A 16,254-nucleotide genomic window follows, 5' to 3' on the forward strand; every position below is an offset into this window, starting at 1 on the left:
TGTACTTTGTTGAATTAGAACTTACTAAAGTCATGATACCTGGTTTGATGAGGAGGGGATGAAAAACTTGGGTTATTTCCCTTCATGTGCTACCTCTCAGGGGTTATACGTTGCCCTCTTAGGATTAGCACAGAGCAAGTGGTCAAAATGTTATTTGAGTCTTTGCTTAATTCCCAGTGTTGTGCCTATGAGCTAATCCCTGGCAAAGGCAGTGAATTGTTGCCACATATCAGAAAGTTGGGCTCATAGTAGAGCAATGTGTGTTAAGCAGTTTTCGGAGATTGTTTAACTTCCTGCTAGCATGGACAGGTCCCAGCTAGGAAGCACAGTACCACTTTTCCCAATTAATGGCGCAAATTGTCATGGGTGCATAGGAATTTGCAATTTGACAAAATCAGTTTTTTGACAGCAGGGGTAATCAGTCTGCAGCTTTGCAAGCAGTAATCTGTGATCGAGGTGGCAGGATTTCTTCTAAAAGGTATGTATACTATAGGAGAGGGCCGAACTACTAGTATGATTCTCTACTCCTTTACCCCCTTTTAAAAAAGCGCTGCTTGATATAGGAGTTGAAATTAGGAATATACTTCGCTGAGAGTGATCTCCATTGCTCCCCCTCACCCAATAGTACTATTCATTTATTTTCTGTTATATTGCAGTACTCTGACAAGTCCCTGTACACCCAGCTGTGCTTTTACCGGTACATTTTTGATGCGGACTATGCACTGGAGAAACTTATTACCGATCATGAGAAAGGTACGTTAAAATACTGTAATTACCTTTGAGTTTAAAGTGAAAATTTGCATCATAAAAGCCAGACCTACTGTGTCAGGCTGTTCACGCAGCATCACATTGCTGTCTCAGAAGCAGGCTGTGGGGGCCTACATGAACACAGGGATCCCCTGCATGAGGGGCGGCAGCATAGGAATCCCCAGCTTTGGCCCCCACAGCCTGTCTCACATTGTTCTCTATTAAAGCATGGCTTTGGGGGAGGATCCGTACAAAAAGGACTCTTTAAATGCTATATTTTGAAAATGCTATTTTCTATAGAGTTTAGTAATTATAATAAAGTAAGCATAGGCAACGTGATCATTGGGCCTACAAAAACCAGATATTACCACAAAAAATAGACCTGGAGTGTGTCTCTGCTGTTCACTAAAAGCCTAGGTTCATTTTGAAAGAAGAATGGGGTGGAGTTCTTTTATTGACTCCATCCGAAGAGAAGTGTATAGGCGCCTCAGCCCATATGATCAGATGCTGCCCGGAACCCTCTGCGCTCGGCATTTCCTTATACAAGACTTGCAGGCACTGTGGGACTTAATGGATCTGGGAAAAGCTTTGTTACATAACTTAAAGTATTTGAAAATGTCATGACAAGTGCATGTTTTTTCTTCTACCTGAAAATCACATTGACAACTTTTCTATTACCTGGAAAAAATAAAAAAGGCAAATTTACACATTTTTCTTATTAGTTACCTACAGAGTATTTATGTTGTTTGTCAGCGAATATCAATTCAGGTTTTGTTGGTCGGTATTAGGGCTGGAGGCAACCTCAACAGCATATAAAAACCTACAAATATTGCTGGATTTCCTTGTATAAGAGTCCCCATGCTGCCCTTGATTTGGTCTCACTGTTTGCAATTCCAATCATAGTTGACTTCATCTTTTCTATCTACAAGATAGGCTAGAAATTATTTCTTAAAATGCCTTGACTTAGTTGGTTTTTCTGTCCTTGGATATAAAACATTGTACAACGGATGGAGCACTTGGTTTGGATATTAGTGCAGTATCTTATCTTTAGAAGTTTAGCAAGGACTTGGGCTATTTCCACCACATATTTTCCATGAATTAGTAAAATTTATATAGTGAAGAAATTCCTTCTGTCCGTTAGTAATTAGGTTTTAGAACTTCCATTCATAGCTAATACCTACCCAGTTTTTACTTATATTATCATTAATAGCTATTTTTCTTTTTCCCCTCAAGGACGTTTCCTTAAAGGTGGTTATGAGTTGAGAAAATCCAATGCTGATTTTCTCATGAATGCTTTGTCTTTTTCTGTCAGGTCTTTTACCTCTTTCTGGGTATCAGTATAGTACAGCCTGCTGCCCAATTACTTCTTTCTGAATCTAGCCACCCTAGGTTGCTCCCCAATGTTTTCAGACTCTGAGGAGATAAAATCCTCTCTCATACAGCTTCTCAGATTCTTATCTGAGAAGCTGAATCCTTCATGGTCAGCAGTTTTCAAAAAGTCTGGTGACTCTTGGTGACAGGGAAAGAAGTGATCTGAAAAGTCACAGAAGATTTAGCCCATCTTCTTGGAGAACCCAGAGAAGTGTGCAGGCTACCCTGGACAACAGGAGGGAATGGAGCAGCTACTGCGGTGCTTCTTGCCTTGCAGAAGGGAGGAAGTGTTGTCAGGATCTGTACGTTCACATAGTTAGCTATAGTCCCATTTTACAAGTTTAAGTATAGGGATTATTTTGTTGTTATTTACTACTAATAAATACACTACCCAGCAGTTCAGGGCAAAAATGGTACTAAGTGAATTATTGACAGGCTCTTTTACATGTCAGAAGAGTAAAGAAAATAAAACAGGAATGTATATGTCCGGCAGAAGGAACTTCATGAAATGTACCAAGAGCTTTTTGTTTTATTTATTGAATTTTAACTATTAAAACTATTTCTCTGTGAACTTTCTTCTGCCTGTTTATTATAAGCTAAATTATAGCTTAAGAAGGCGTAAGTTACCTGCTATTTACATGCTTGGGGAATTTTCAGATCCTTCAGTAACTCTTAAGAGGTATTTAGGGTATTTGTTAGTGGTGAGATTTAAACCAAAACTCTGAGTCAAGCTTTACCAAAGTGGTCCAGGAGCAGAGATTTCTTAACACATCACATCTGATAAGCTGTCTCCTGAGAGTTGCTTGTGGCATATTAAAATGTAAATCCATGGATCCTGAGCCCAGAAACTCTAATTCAGCAGGTGTGGGGTAAAGCTTAGGAATCTATATTTTGTTTGTTTGTTTGTTTGTTTGTTAAGGAAGCTATATTTTTTAGAAAATCTCCCCAGGTAATTGTGATGTGCAGCCAAGTTTGAGAATCCCTGTCTTGGATACTCTGAACAGATGAGTTGGAGAGCTTCCAAATAAAAGAGAATTGAATATAAGTTGTAGTCCATAGAGGAAAATTGGGGAAAAAGAATGTTCTTGTAGTCCAGAGGAGAACAATTATAGGGGGAAATTCCATAAATTTAAATTAATATAACATTTATCAAATTCACTTCCCACTTAAGAGGTTAGAATGAAATTCTCACTTTTGATTTGCTGTTCAAAGGAGGCCTGCTATAAAAATGAATTTTAAGTCTGTGGGAACCAGAGGTCAAATATGTTTATTCAATTTGGACCAAGGCCAGAACACCAGTAGATGTTAACATCAAAAGGCCTGTGAAAAATGACAGTCGTTATACACAGTTGTATCACTGAAAGTGGAATCTAAGTATTGTCTGTCAACAGGTGCCCCGTAACTGATGTATGAAGTATTTACTGTAGACTCTCCTTTACTATCCCTACCTAGCAACATTTCCTTCGCTAAGATTGTTTTACCATCTCCATTATAAAGCCCATATTTTCAGGGTTGTAGCTGGATGGTGGTTTTAATTTTTGTTTAAAACTTGGCTATTGGGCTTGGAAAAAACATACAAATTATTTGAAAGAGGTTGATTTATTTTCGTGGTGAAAAGTAGCTCTCTCAAAGCTTTTTCTGTGCTTTGCTTTCAAATGAAAGTTTACAGGCCATTAGTCCGTAATGTGAATTAACCCTATTTGGTATTTTTCCCTCTCCTTTAAAATGATAAAGGAGTGTTACTCACTTTGGTGAAGTGTTTACTGCATATTCACTATAACTACATAACATTTTAAAAATCTTATTTCTGTGGGACTTCAGCATTATTACTGTAACTGCTCCCGAATGTACACAGATGGCATAATGGATCCAGAGGAGATTTTCGAGGAACATTGTGACAATATATGAAGTAAACATCTATCTCCAGGACGGCAGCATGAAATGGTCCTATTTGACTACCGCCTCCCATGGTGCCTTGGCCTGAGTAGAGATAAGTGAACAGTTTGGGGAACCCTGAATAGGTTCAAATCTTTTTTCAGTTGCCTAAATTAAGTCCACTTTAAAATGTAAGGTTGGGGGGTGTCTCTCTTACTGCTCTCAACAGAACCTAAGGTGGTTGTTCCTGACTTAAGAACACTAAAAACAAGATAGATAGATAGGTAGATAGATAGATAGATAGATAGATAGATAGATAGATAGAGAGATAGATAGGTAGATAGAGAGCTAGAGATAGAGAGACAGATAGATAGATTCTATTATGTGTTGAGTGCCATCCCTCATGTCACAGAAAGCGAGATCAAGGGTGATACTCCCTGCCCTGGAGCAGCTTACAGTGCATTGGGAAAGGTCAGATTCATTAGTTACTGAGTGATATGGCCTGTGTGGCACTACCAACCTGGTCAAGTTGTGTTGGAAGTGAGGAGAGAGAACTCTAACTGCCTTTTCACTTTAGGATATGGTCTTTATTTCTGGAAAGAACTTTGGTCTGTTCCTGTTGTCCCTTACCAGATGCTTGTCTCCTCTTACTCTATGTCAGCTATTTATGGTAAGACGGTGTGTTAGTTTGCTGGAGTTGCTGTAACAAAAGTATTACAGGCTAGGTGGCTTAAGCAACATATTTCCTAACAGTTCTGGAGGCTGGAAGTCTGACACCAATGGTTGATGTCTTCCGAGGCCTCTCTCCTTTTGCTTCTTTGTGTCCTCAGACGATCTTCCCTCTGTGCTTAATTTCCTTTTCTTATTAGGACACCAGTCATCCTGGATTAGGGCTCATCCTAAAGACCTTATTTAACTTAATTACCTCTGCTCAAGGCCCTGTCCCACATACGGTCAGATTCTGAGCTTTACAAAGTGTTAGGATTTCAACCCTACTTCAATATGAATTTTGAGACATACCATGACAGATTGTCTACTTGGTGACTTTTTCTATAAACCTGCTTGAACACATTGCATTTGTCTCTGCCAGAACTGGAATATTAGGATTTAGGACTCTGTATGAGAAAGGAATTGGAGTTGCAGTACAGAAGCTGCAATTTAATGGCAATTTAACCATATGAGTAGCATCTGCTATGAAGCCTGGCTTCTCAACAGGAGTGTCTTTAGCCCTCATGCGACTAACTTCAGAGCACTGATTGCTCACAAAGGGCAGTGTGCAGTCTGCTGTTCCCCAACCTCCTGAGTCATAACTGTAGAGATTTGCTGAGCAAGATGCTCTTCTCAACCAAGATGAAATCTCATACTCTTCCTCTTGAGCTTTGGTCTCACCTGCGTTCTTTGCTTCTTGTTGTTATTTTTTCTTAAACTTTGTACCTTTTTATGGTTGCTTCTTCTGTCTTTTCTTTATACCTCATGGTGACATTGGTAGGCATTTCTTAATTCTATTAGGGCCACTCAGAACTAAGCTTTATAAGGTCCCTTTGTATGGTATTGTATGGTTTCCTATTCTGCTCACATGTGTAATGTAGGTCCTCACAACAGCCCTGTAAGGCAACCATGGATTGTGCCCATTATATTGATGAAGAAATTGAGATAATGTGTTTCCTATGTTTACATTCCCCTATCACCTTTTATGTGCCCTTCCCATAGTGCTTATCCTGGATTGTTTTATTTTACTTTCTCTTCACTAAGTTCATTTAGAGAGTGAGTTACATTTGTATATCTGTGCTTTAGCTCACTAAATAATGTGGTGAGACAGTTTCACCCATGACTATGGCGCAATTTGAAGTAAAGGTATAGAACCTCCTATATTTCTTGGTTTGACTCAGGTGTACCATAAACTTAAGAAAGTTCCTTGACATTTGGAGGACGAATGTGCCACTTCAACTCTTTGGGAGTCATACGGAATGCAAGTGACATGTGTCTGTCATTTTGTTGATGCCAAATTTAAACTGAATGGAGAGACTATCAGGTCACTTACCTAGTGAGGGAGCCAAGCTGACTGCTGCTCACACTGCCACAGGGTCTTGTTCTCTGCTGCTCTTATATTCATGAAGTAGTAATAATTGTATTATTTCTTGGACAGTGGTCTCCAAAAGGAGGATAATAGCTAGTACCAAAAAGTGAAGGGGTCTAAAATAGTGTCTCACTTTTAAAGCCAGAAAATGAGAATTTTATAGAAGAAATTATATGCTTTAGTGTATAGGAATTTAGAGATTTCTGAGGGTCTCAAGGCAGGTACCTTTCCAATGTTAAGGATTTCTGCTGTATACTGTATCAAACTGCTAAAGCCAACACAGCAGTTTTACTATTGCTAGAAGAACTGTAATAAAAGTAGCAAAGAGCCCCTGGAGTCCTCTCTCAGACAGTTGACATTCTTAGAATTTGCTTTGTTAAATCCTTACAAGGCATTAAAAGAAGGCTGTGTCAGAGTGCCTATCTGATTCATTTATTCTAATATATGCCACTTTTTAAGCCCATGGGTTGGGTTATTCCAATGAAAAGCTGCTGAATTTTGGAGACCAGCTTTATGTGTTCTTAGTAAGTAAAACCAGCTAAAGTGCACACAAAACACTTGATACCTGTTAAATACATTGAAAATTAAAAAGAAATTCACTTAAACATCCATTTGTTCTTTGTAAAAATATATCTTTTACAATTGTGAAAAAAATTTCTTTATAAAGCAAATAATGAAATGGAGAACTTTAAACTCAATTTTCCTTTGACTTTATTTTCTTACAAATAACTAATGGTCTAAATTGTTGCTTTAAGTGTTCCACTGATTAGCTTAAGGGGATTTTTCGGTTGGGAGCTCTAACTTGGCAGTTCATGGATGAGGGTGCTGGGGATATTATATATTTATAATGTATATATGCACACACACAAACATTTATTTACATTTGTATGTGTGTGGTTCTGGGGATTGAACCCAAGGCCTCGTGAATGCTTGGCGAGGGCTCTACCACTGAGCCGCATTTCCAGGCCCCCAGCTTGGCAGTTCAGCTGCCTGTTTATGATTAGAAAGTGATTGTAGAAATACATAAAGAATTTTGAAAGTAGAAAAGTGGGAGTGTTTTGTTGTTAGATGTAACAGTTTTAATCTTTGATGACGTAAGGAAATACAATATAATGTTAAAGTATAAAACTAGATAACCATTGTGGTAATGTGCTAATTTGTGGTAATGTGCAAAGTAGAAAATTAGTAAGGAACAGAATTTTTTATTGGCGTTATCTCTGGGTGGGTTACAGATTACTTCTATTTTCTCCTTTATATGTTATGTAATTTCTGAGTTGTATACTTTGAGCATGTGCTGCTTTTATAATAAAAAATTAGAAGCACTAAATTTTACAAAGAATTAATTTTACTTACCTCAAAATAACAGTTGAAACAATTTAGCAATTAAAGAAGAAAATAACATACAAATGAACCTAAGACAACTTTTTCTTTATGTATTTTTCCCCAAGCCTAAGACCTTGTTACCCAAAGTGTGATCAGTACACCAAGCAGCACAGGCATCACCTGGAAGCTCGTTAGAAATGCAAAACATGGAGCCCTCCCCAGACCTGCATCAGTTTCCGCATTTTAACAAGATCCCCAGGTGATTCTAAGACGTGCTGTATTACAGGTGGAAAGAGGCGCATCTAGGACATTCCTCCCTCTTGATAACTAAAACCTACTTCCATTTTATTCATTTATTGGTTAGGGCCACCCTTTTGGTAAACCTTTAAAATGACAGCTAGGCCGGCTACAGAAGGCCTGCCCAAGTTTAAAGTAGAATTCATATTGTAGCCTGCTCTTTTTAAATATTTTCTGTAATTAAGCTAAAAATGCAGTGTCCTGTCAAGGGGTAGGAGAGAGGATAAAAGCAAGAAAGCATGGGCTCTTCCACTTTGTTTCTTCTTAACTCAAAAGAACAAGGGAGGAGTAAATTAGGATTTTCAAACTAGCTTTCAGCTTCTCAAGATTAGTGGCTTATAAAAGAGAGAACTGAAACGTATTTCTACCCACTTCATATAAGGGCCACTCTATATGGGCCCAGAGTGAAGTTTTAACTCCATCAGTACATTGTAGACCTCGTTGCAACACTGATTTAGCATGTGGTAAAGATTTCAAGGCTGTGAACTGGATTTTTTTTTTTTAAAAGCACAAGATTGTTTTTCTTATTTTGCTACTAAAGTTTACTTTTTCTACTTTTCCTGACTTTTTTTTTTTCTCAGTACCTGGAATCGAACTCATGACCTCGCACTTGCCAGGCAGGCGCTCTGCCACTGAGCTAAACCCCCAGCCCCGTGTTCCTGACTTTTATGTGCTATTTTTATATTCACTGTAATAATGACAAAGTTATTTTCCAATGGCAGCATGGAACCCCATCACACTGCTTTGTTCTTCTGAATACTGCCTCTTTCGTTTTCATTTTTGTTTTAATTTTAAGATGACGTTACAATGTAATAGAACAGAAACTAAACTTTCTAGGAAATTGTCACCTTCATTGCACTGCCGTTAAGTAAAAGTGTTTTGTCTCTACATTTTCTGTCATCCTCTTTTGATAGCTAAAGTACTATATGAAAGTTGCCACATATAGTACGGTATTTGGGTAGCAAACTTTCAGATTCTAAATATGTGACTTTTCTTCAAGCCAGTTTATGTAAATATGCACTCAGCCCTTGCATTTTTATGTATGTCGGGACTTAGAGGCATGCTATGATAACAGACATGTAATTCATTTTGTAATACTGTTTCCTATTACTGTGTTTTCAGTGGGCAGGTTCCTTTCCCCTTTTGTAGGGACAGTACAGCAGCACGAACAAGGACACCAGTGTTGTAGTATCTGTGTGATTAAATAGCAGCTGGTGATCTTTATTTGCAAAACTATTGTCATTTTTTTTGAGTGGTGAGAGTGGGAAGAACCTGATCAGATTTTCTTTAATGTATTTTTTATAATATACTTCTATCACCAATGAGGGAAAAAATATTAAACCATTTTCAAGCAGTTAGATCATAATGTGAGCTAATCACTTTATTTTGAAGAAAAGTATTTTTAAACAGTTGTGCTAGTGAATTTACTTTTAAAATGTATTGTGCTTACACAGTCGATGGTTTTATTTCCATGATGTTTTTTACTACATAATTATACATCTTAATTACGTAATTACTATCATAATTATTATGTAATTGCATGTACTTCCACTAATTACAAAATCAGGAAGTGTAATTATCTAGTAAAAACTTTATGAAATTTCATGCACTAAAAATTACTTAAAAGGCTATTCCAATGGTCTGGTGCAAGGCTTTCCATGGTTAGTGTTCTTAGTGATGACTTTAGAACTTGACCAGGCCAGGACAAGAAGGAAAACTATGGACCAACCCCAAACCGAGTCTTGTGGTATAGCTATGATAGCCTTTGTCTTTTTTGAGTAAGTTGGAGCATTTTAATTTCTGTGTGATTATGGAGTTGTGGTAAGATTGTGTTTTAGTTAGGTATTATAAAAATTGTCAGTGAAAAGGGCAGGTCTTTCTTAGGAAAAAATTCTTAGGTTACAGAGCAGCCAGGCCTTTTATAATTTTATAATGTGAGTGGCTTATATATCTACCTTTAAAAGCAATATCAATAGTAATAGTAATATTCAGTATGCTGTTTCTTTAGTTTAGAGATTTTTTTTTCCAGTTTGTGTTTATATTTACTAAGATTTGAGCAAACATATCAAAAGAACATATTCTTTTTCTACTACTTGATGTCAAAAGCAGCTTTTGAAACATAAACATAAATGCACAAACATGTAACATCAGACCCTAAATAAAGACAGAAGCTTTAATTCAATAAAGCTATGATGGCTTTACCATTCAAAGCGACGTACAAATTGCACAGTAAAACAATAGTCATGACAGCAAATTAGATATGACATGTAAATTACACTACAAAGAGAAATCCCAGAACCATTTTTGGTCTGTAGGAGTCTATTTTAGCCCAGGTTTAAAACCCAGGCTAGAGACTGCTTTATTGTCTAAGTGGGGTAATGTTGTAGAAGACTAATTGGAGGTTGGTTGAATTAGTCGCACATTAATTAGGAAGAAAGGGCTTATAATACTCATGGCAGAGAAGAGAGTAGATTCTTTGAGTGTCATGAGAGAATGTACTGTAAGTTTCAGGAATGAATATTAATCTCTTCTCGGCCTTTTGGCTAAGATCAAGTATAAGAATGAATAAATATTCAGTGATTAATATTTGTGTAATATATAACACAACCTAAATAAACCACTTGGGGGTTAGATATGGTTATACTAAATTTTATTCACCCCAAATTTGTGCTTTTCACTAGGAGTGTGTTGAAATAAGCACTTAGTATATATCACAGTTACTTCTTTTTAAAAAGCAGCCTTAAACATTAAACAGTACAGCTGTATAGTCTTAGAAGCTCGTGACATTCCATTTGTCTCTAAAAGCTAAAGAGACACTCTTCATGGTTTTATTAGTTATTGACTTTGTGGCTTTTTAATACCAGCTAAAATGTCTAATAAATGTGAATTTTTAAAAAATTAATGAACAACACAAACACAGCAGACCCATTTGCATCAAGCAAATTAAGGGATATATGGTCATTCTGAATTGTTCCATGGTCTCAGAGATGTTTGACATTTGAACAGGTTCAGTCTGACTCTGGTATTTTTCTCTCATACTTAGGTAAGGATTATTTTTAAATTGCATATTCTCTTCCTCATTTACTTAACCCAAAATTTAATGTCTTAATCGTCTCTTACTTGCCCTAACTCTATTCCAATAGTAGTTTCTTGTGGTTTCAATAGGGTTTATTGCTCTCTCTGTGAGACAGCGCTGCCTGTCACGTGTCCTTTTAATTTGGGGGAGTTGGTTGATATTTTCTTCTGTTTTTTATTGAGTGTGTCATACCACTACAACCTTTAAAACTTCAATATTTGCATAGTCCTCATCTTTCCCATTACAGTGCAGATTTAATTTTGAAATTGATATGACATTTGAACTGACTTTTTGGTTTTGCTTTGTTTTCTTCCTTTTCATGTAAGTTGGCATATGTCTCTGTTACCCTGTAAAATTCTTTAAGTTTTTCATAATTACCTGAGGGAATCAGCTATAACTGTTAAAGTCTAATAATGGCTGTGATGTCTCCAGTTACTCTGTAGCTCCAGGCCCAGATCTGATGCTGATTTTCATATTAGTCAGTCCCCATTTATTATTTTATGCTGTACTGTCATATCTATATAGTGCTGTTCCTCACATACAGAGAAAACCCATCATTAATTTGACTCATTCTTAAAGTAGTTCTTCCTGTAGTTGTCATGAATTTATTCAGATTCAGCTGCATTCTTTTACGTTGTGGCCAAGAGGACAGTAGACAAAATTCGTAGCCTGTCACTGAGTTTAATTGAATTAATGTTGATTGCATTCTCCCTGGGTAAAGGCCCTGGGAAATCTTTCACTTCTTGGTCTGTGAGCTGAGAACCTTATGATTGTCCCTTAGAGTATAAGCCCTAAACCAGCTGTGTTCTTTTTTTTTTTTTTTTTTTTTTTTTTTTTTTTCTCCGGTACTGGGAACCGAACTCACGACCTTGAGCTTGCCAGGCAGGCGCTTTGCCGCTGAGCTAAATCCCCAGCCCCCAGCTGTGTTCTAAAAGAAATAGGTTTACTGACTAATTTTAGACATTGATGCTGTTCTCTTATTTTAAGAAATTATTGTAAAACCAAACTCAAAAGTAGGTTTGCAATTGTGGATCTGTGTTTTTCTCTGTCCCCTCTTCCTGCTCTATACTTCTATCTAATTCACTCACCAAGTGTCTGTGAAGTTTCTGTTGCGTGAGGTGTGAAGGACACAAGTATATTGCTTCTAGGGATGATGCTACTTCTGGCCAGTTGCTTATTCATGCATTCGCCTTCTAATACCAACTTTTTATGGGACACTCCTTTTGTTTTTCCTTTGTGGTACTGAGGATTGAATCTAAGGCCTTGTGCGTGCTAGGTAAGGGCTCTACCACTGAGCGACACCCCCAGCCCCTGGGACTTTACTTTTTATGGAAAACATTCACATCTGTTCTTTTACTTTTTCCAAACCAGTCCCATTGGATAGGGCTAGTTAATTTGTTTTAAATGAAAAAACAACCTCAAAGAGGTGAAATGTCCCTCTCAGGGTACCAAAACTTGGGAGTGTAAGAGCCCAGAGATGTTTCTGCTATGGCAGAACTACCTTGCTCTTAACCTAGAAGGAAAACATCAACCCAAAGGCAAACAACTCTTAATATAAGCGAATGGTATAAAGTACTACAAGATCTGAGCAGATGCCTCAGGGAAGGTTTCTGCTGGAGACAGAATTTGAGCTGGGCCTTGAAGACTAGGTGAGATTTTAATAGACAACTGGAAACATACACTTTTGAGACTAGGTTTTGTCTGTTTCACTTTTCTTTAAGCACTCTATTGCTTTTCTAGATTTTGTAAATCAAAGAACCTCATTTGACAAATGTATGATGACTTAAAAGCACATCTGAATATGAGATTTAGTCTAAAAGTGCTTATTAAAGAAAGTAGTCTGTGCGAAGCCTTAGCCCAGGATTGAAAGTTGGAAGCACGATCTGTCTTCACTCACCACTGTAACCAGTAGTGGTACTTTGAAAGAAATTGATCCATCCTTCAGAACACATCTGTCAAAAGTGTATCAAAATGTTTTCCTATCTTAAATAATTCAACTCTGAACATAATAATGTAAGTATTTTGACATGAAAATGTTACATACTATGATATATCCACTTATCTTAAAACAGATGTCTTTAACTTTAATAGAAAGTATGGTAAGACAAAACAGAAATAGGAATTAAAAGGATGAATGACAAGCTGTACTAGTTTTATTTAGAAGATAAAAAGTCCTATTAGCATTGTGACCATAGAATATAAAAAATGTTTTGCTTAAAAGCATTATTATTGTGTTTTTTTAACTAATGTAATGGAAGTATAAAACATAATACAGGACCTGTTTGTGAAGTCAGTGATTACTGCTGAAATAATTCCTGTTTTATTGGTCTATTGTATATTATCTTACCAAAAATGTAAAAAGTCAAGAAAATCCAAGATAAAAAGAAAGCCTCAACCTGAATCTGTCTTTAGGGAATTACTCAATAGCATACACTCTGGTCTCTGTTCGTGAAGACTTTATTACTTTTAACAAATGTGCCACAGTAAATTTATTAGTATGCTATAAAGAAATTTTCGAAATAATTAAGACTAAACTACACTTGTCAAAATAAATGAATGAAATACAATTTTGAATCATCTTTCTTCACTTATTGCTCATTTGCATAATTCAGTAACTTACACAGGAGTCTTTCAGTTATTGGTGTGAATTAGCAAGGTTCTGCTATTCCTTGTTGTACGGGCAGGAATTATGCTACCACGTAATTAGCTATTCCAGACATGGACTAACGGGAAATACCAAAGGGCACAGCAAAATCTAAAGAGACAAGGCAGGGAATCTAAAGACAAGAGACAATCAAAGACACCCAACAAACTCAAGCTGGTAGACCACAGGGAATTCTGAATGAAGCCTCTTAATTTATTTTGAGAATGAGAAATCAGTAGTATGAGAGAAATCTCAACAAGATTAGCTGACTAAGCCTACTTAAAAAAAAATATCTGTATAGTGCATGGTGCGCCAGGTTAACCACTCCTGTTTGTTAGTCTGTATACAGCTCAGGAAATAGCCAGCAAATCTTTTCATGGGTATATAGTGGCTTTCCATTGAGGTTTTCACTCTTTGAAGGAGGTCATTTATACCAATGAGATCTGTAGATGCAAATTGCTTTCCCTATATGTAAGGGGTCATTCCTTTCACAGCCCGCTTGCTCATCTCTTTTATAGAGGTTTGGTTATTTTTGTACTGCTCCCAAAGGAATCATGGGAATTGTACCCCTGCCCCCCATCTAGCTTGGCATCCAAATCTTTTCCCTCTAGGTCTGTGAAACTTTTGTGTGCTGATCTTTAGGAACAAAACAAGTTGTTGGCAGCAGCCTTTAGCTCTGAATCAGGAAACTTTTTTCCTTCTTTCAACCTGGAATATCATCTCTTTAGATTTGCCTCTCTGTCTTACCCTATTGTAAGGAAGTATCTTTTTATGGCAGCAGAGTGTCATTCTAACATGCTAGGGCATGTGGGAAATTCTTGGAAGTGGTGTCCTCAAAATGACATTTTTAGTTTGGCTCCAAAGTGGTGTAAGCTCATAGAAATGAGAGGAACAGAGAAGTGAAGGGAGCAGTTTCAGGGTTAGCTACGAAAGCCTGACTTTGATCCCACTGCTGAAGCAGAGAGAGAGGTAATATTTGTCTTTTGCTTGGGCCTTTTAAGGAATCATCCAAACAGTCAAAGATGCTAGTCTATAGCCTTCAGGAGTTTTAGGAAGGAGGAGCTTCAGGCACACTGAAGATTGGTAAATATTTCTTCCTCCTTCCCTTTTTCCCCCTCCCTTCCTCCTTCCCTCCCTCCTTCTGTGTCTCCCTCCAGCTTTGGTTGAGCACTCAGGGCACTGACCTGGGCATCTCAAAGGCAGTGTAGTGTAATCAAGTTGTAGAGCCAATGCCTGGTACATTTTGACTCTGTACCTCTTACTAGATAAGTAACTTTGGGGTTGTGACTTGACCTGTGTGCCACCTCACCTACAAAACAGGAACGAGAATAGTACCTACCTCATAGGGTTCTAAAATAGAACAGGACAATATGTAAAATGCCTAGGATATTAAAAGGGACAATATGAAAGGTGTCCTAGGACAGTGCCTGGCATTTAGTAATCATGAAATAAGTGTTGGGGTTTTTAAAATTACTTCTGAGGATACTACTTCTGTTTCCAAACCACTATTATAGTACTTAGTGTTATACTTATCATAATTGAGTTGGTTTCTGCAGCCTGACATTGACTATATTTTGTTCAGATTTGTACCACCAGCATCTAGCATAGCACTAAACATGTGGTAAATGCTCTACTTATATTTACCGAATAGTCACAGTATTAAAGAGACATGGTCCCTACTCTCAAGGAGCTTAAAATCTTCTTTACTTTTTAAATTTTCTTATATACCACAATAGCATTCATGTTAGAAGTATATGAAAAAGAAGATAAACTTAATTCTGTTATCTTTACTTAATGGAAGAAGCTGAAACAAAAATTATTCACAGATACTTCAGTTTGGTCTGGATATGTCACTTTGGCATGTTTTCTGCAATCAGTAATAATGATTGGCTCTTTTCTAGGATGGGTAAAGAATAGCTGCAACTGTGCAGAAACTCAGGCCAAGCAAGTTCCAAGTCATGTACCTTTTTACAGAATATTAATCAGGATATAGTTTTTTCACTTTGGAAATGACCAGGACCCGGGTGTTTATGAAGCTCCACTGGTGATTCCAGTGCACACCCAGTGTTCAGAATCTCTCAGTTAGTGAAACTCTTCAAACTTTAATATTGCGTCTCGTCAAATATGCATTAAGTGTGACTTTGATATAAAAAGAAGACTGGGCGGCATCTAGATAACAATTTAAATAGGCAGTAGAAAGGAAAATGAAGTCAAACACAAAAATTATTTGCTAGATAAAGGAAGCATTTATGATGCTATATAAGCTAATATAGCATCAGAGATAAAGCAAAGGAAAAAATAGGCTAGAGAAAAGTGAGCAAGAAGAAATTGTTTTCTGGTAATGAGCAAACTGAAGATAAAGTAAATGCATTTCAACAAAATTGGCTGTAAAGCATGTTATTTTCCCACCATTAACTTGCATCATAAAGGTAGGAAAGGGCTGCCAGAGAGAGTGGGAGGTCCTTGAGGAGACTGGATGGGTAACTGGAAAGCCATTAAGGTAGAGGTTAACCCCAACACGGCAGTGAGGAACCTCCACAGTCTGAGATTCTGGGACCTTTCTCACCTCCTGTCTTTCACCTACCTCAAGGCCCAGCGGGGTTGATCCTGAGAAGAGCAGCCTTCTGCAGATTTCATAATGTTGCTCATCCCCTGAAGGCCTGGGACCAGATAATAGTAGAGGCTTTAGAAGGGTGCCCCAGGATACCATGCATGTCTTGAACTTACCTGAGATATCCAGGCAGGTACCTAGAGATTACATTGTTCACCTGTCCCTGCCTGAGCAGGCTTTAGCTTATGTGTTTTTCCCTCCTAAATCGCCACCCTCAGTCTCATCTCTCATTG

The 16,254-nt window shown here is 37.5% G+C and overlaps 1 protein-coding gene across 2 annotated transcripts in view; it reads left to right on the forward strand.

The window, feature by feature from the left end:
• Pola1 (polymerase (DNA directed), alpha 1, catalytic subunit) overlaps nt 1–16,254 on the forward strand; it is a 312,299-nt gene that overhangs the window by 245,932 nt on the left and 50,113 nt on the right. For both annotated transcript variants that reach the window (XM_005407854.2, XM_013506296.1), the window contains one exon: nt 657–753. In XM_005407854.2, coding sequence (XP_005407911.1) covers nt 657–753 — 97 coding nt within the window. The remainder of the gene's footprint in view (nt 1–656; nt 754–16,254) is intronic.

Source organism: Chinchilla lanigera, unplaced genomic scaffold (genome assembly GCF_000276665.1).
Source record: "Chinchilla lanigera isolate Chin_1 unplaced genomic scaffold, ChiLan1.0 scaffold00108, whole genome shotgun sequence".
Taxonomy (NCBI): Eukaryota; Metazoa; Chordata; class Mammalia; order Rodentia; family Chinchillidae; genus Chinchilla; species Chinchilla lanigera.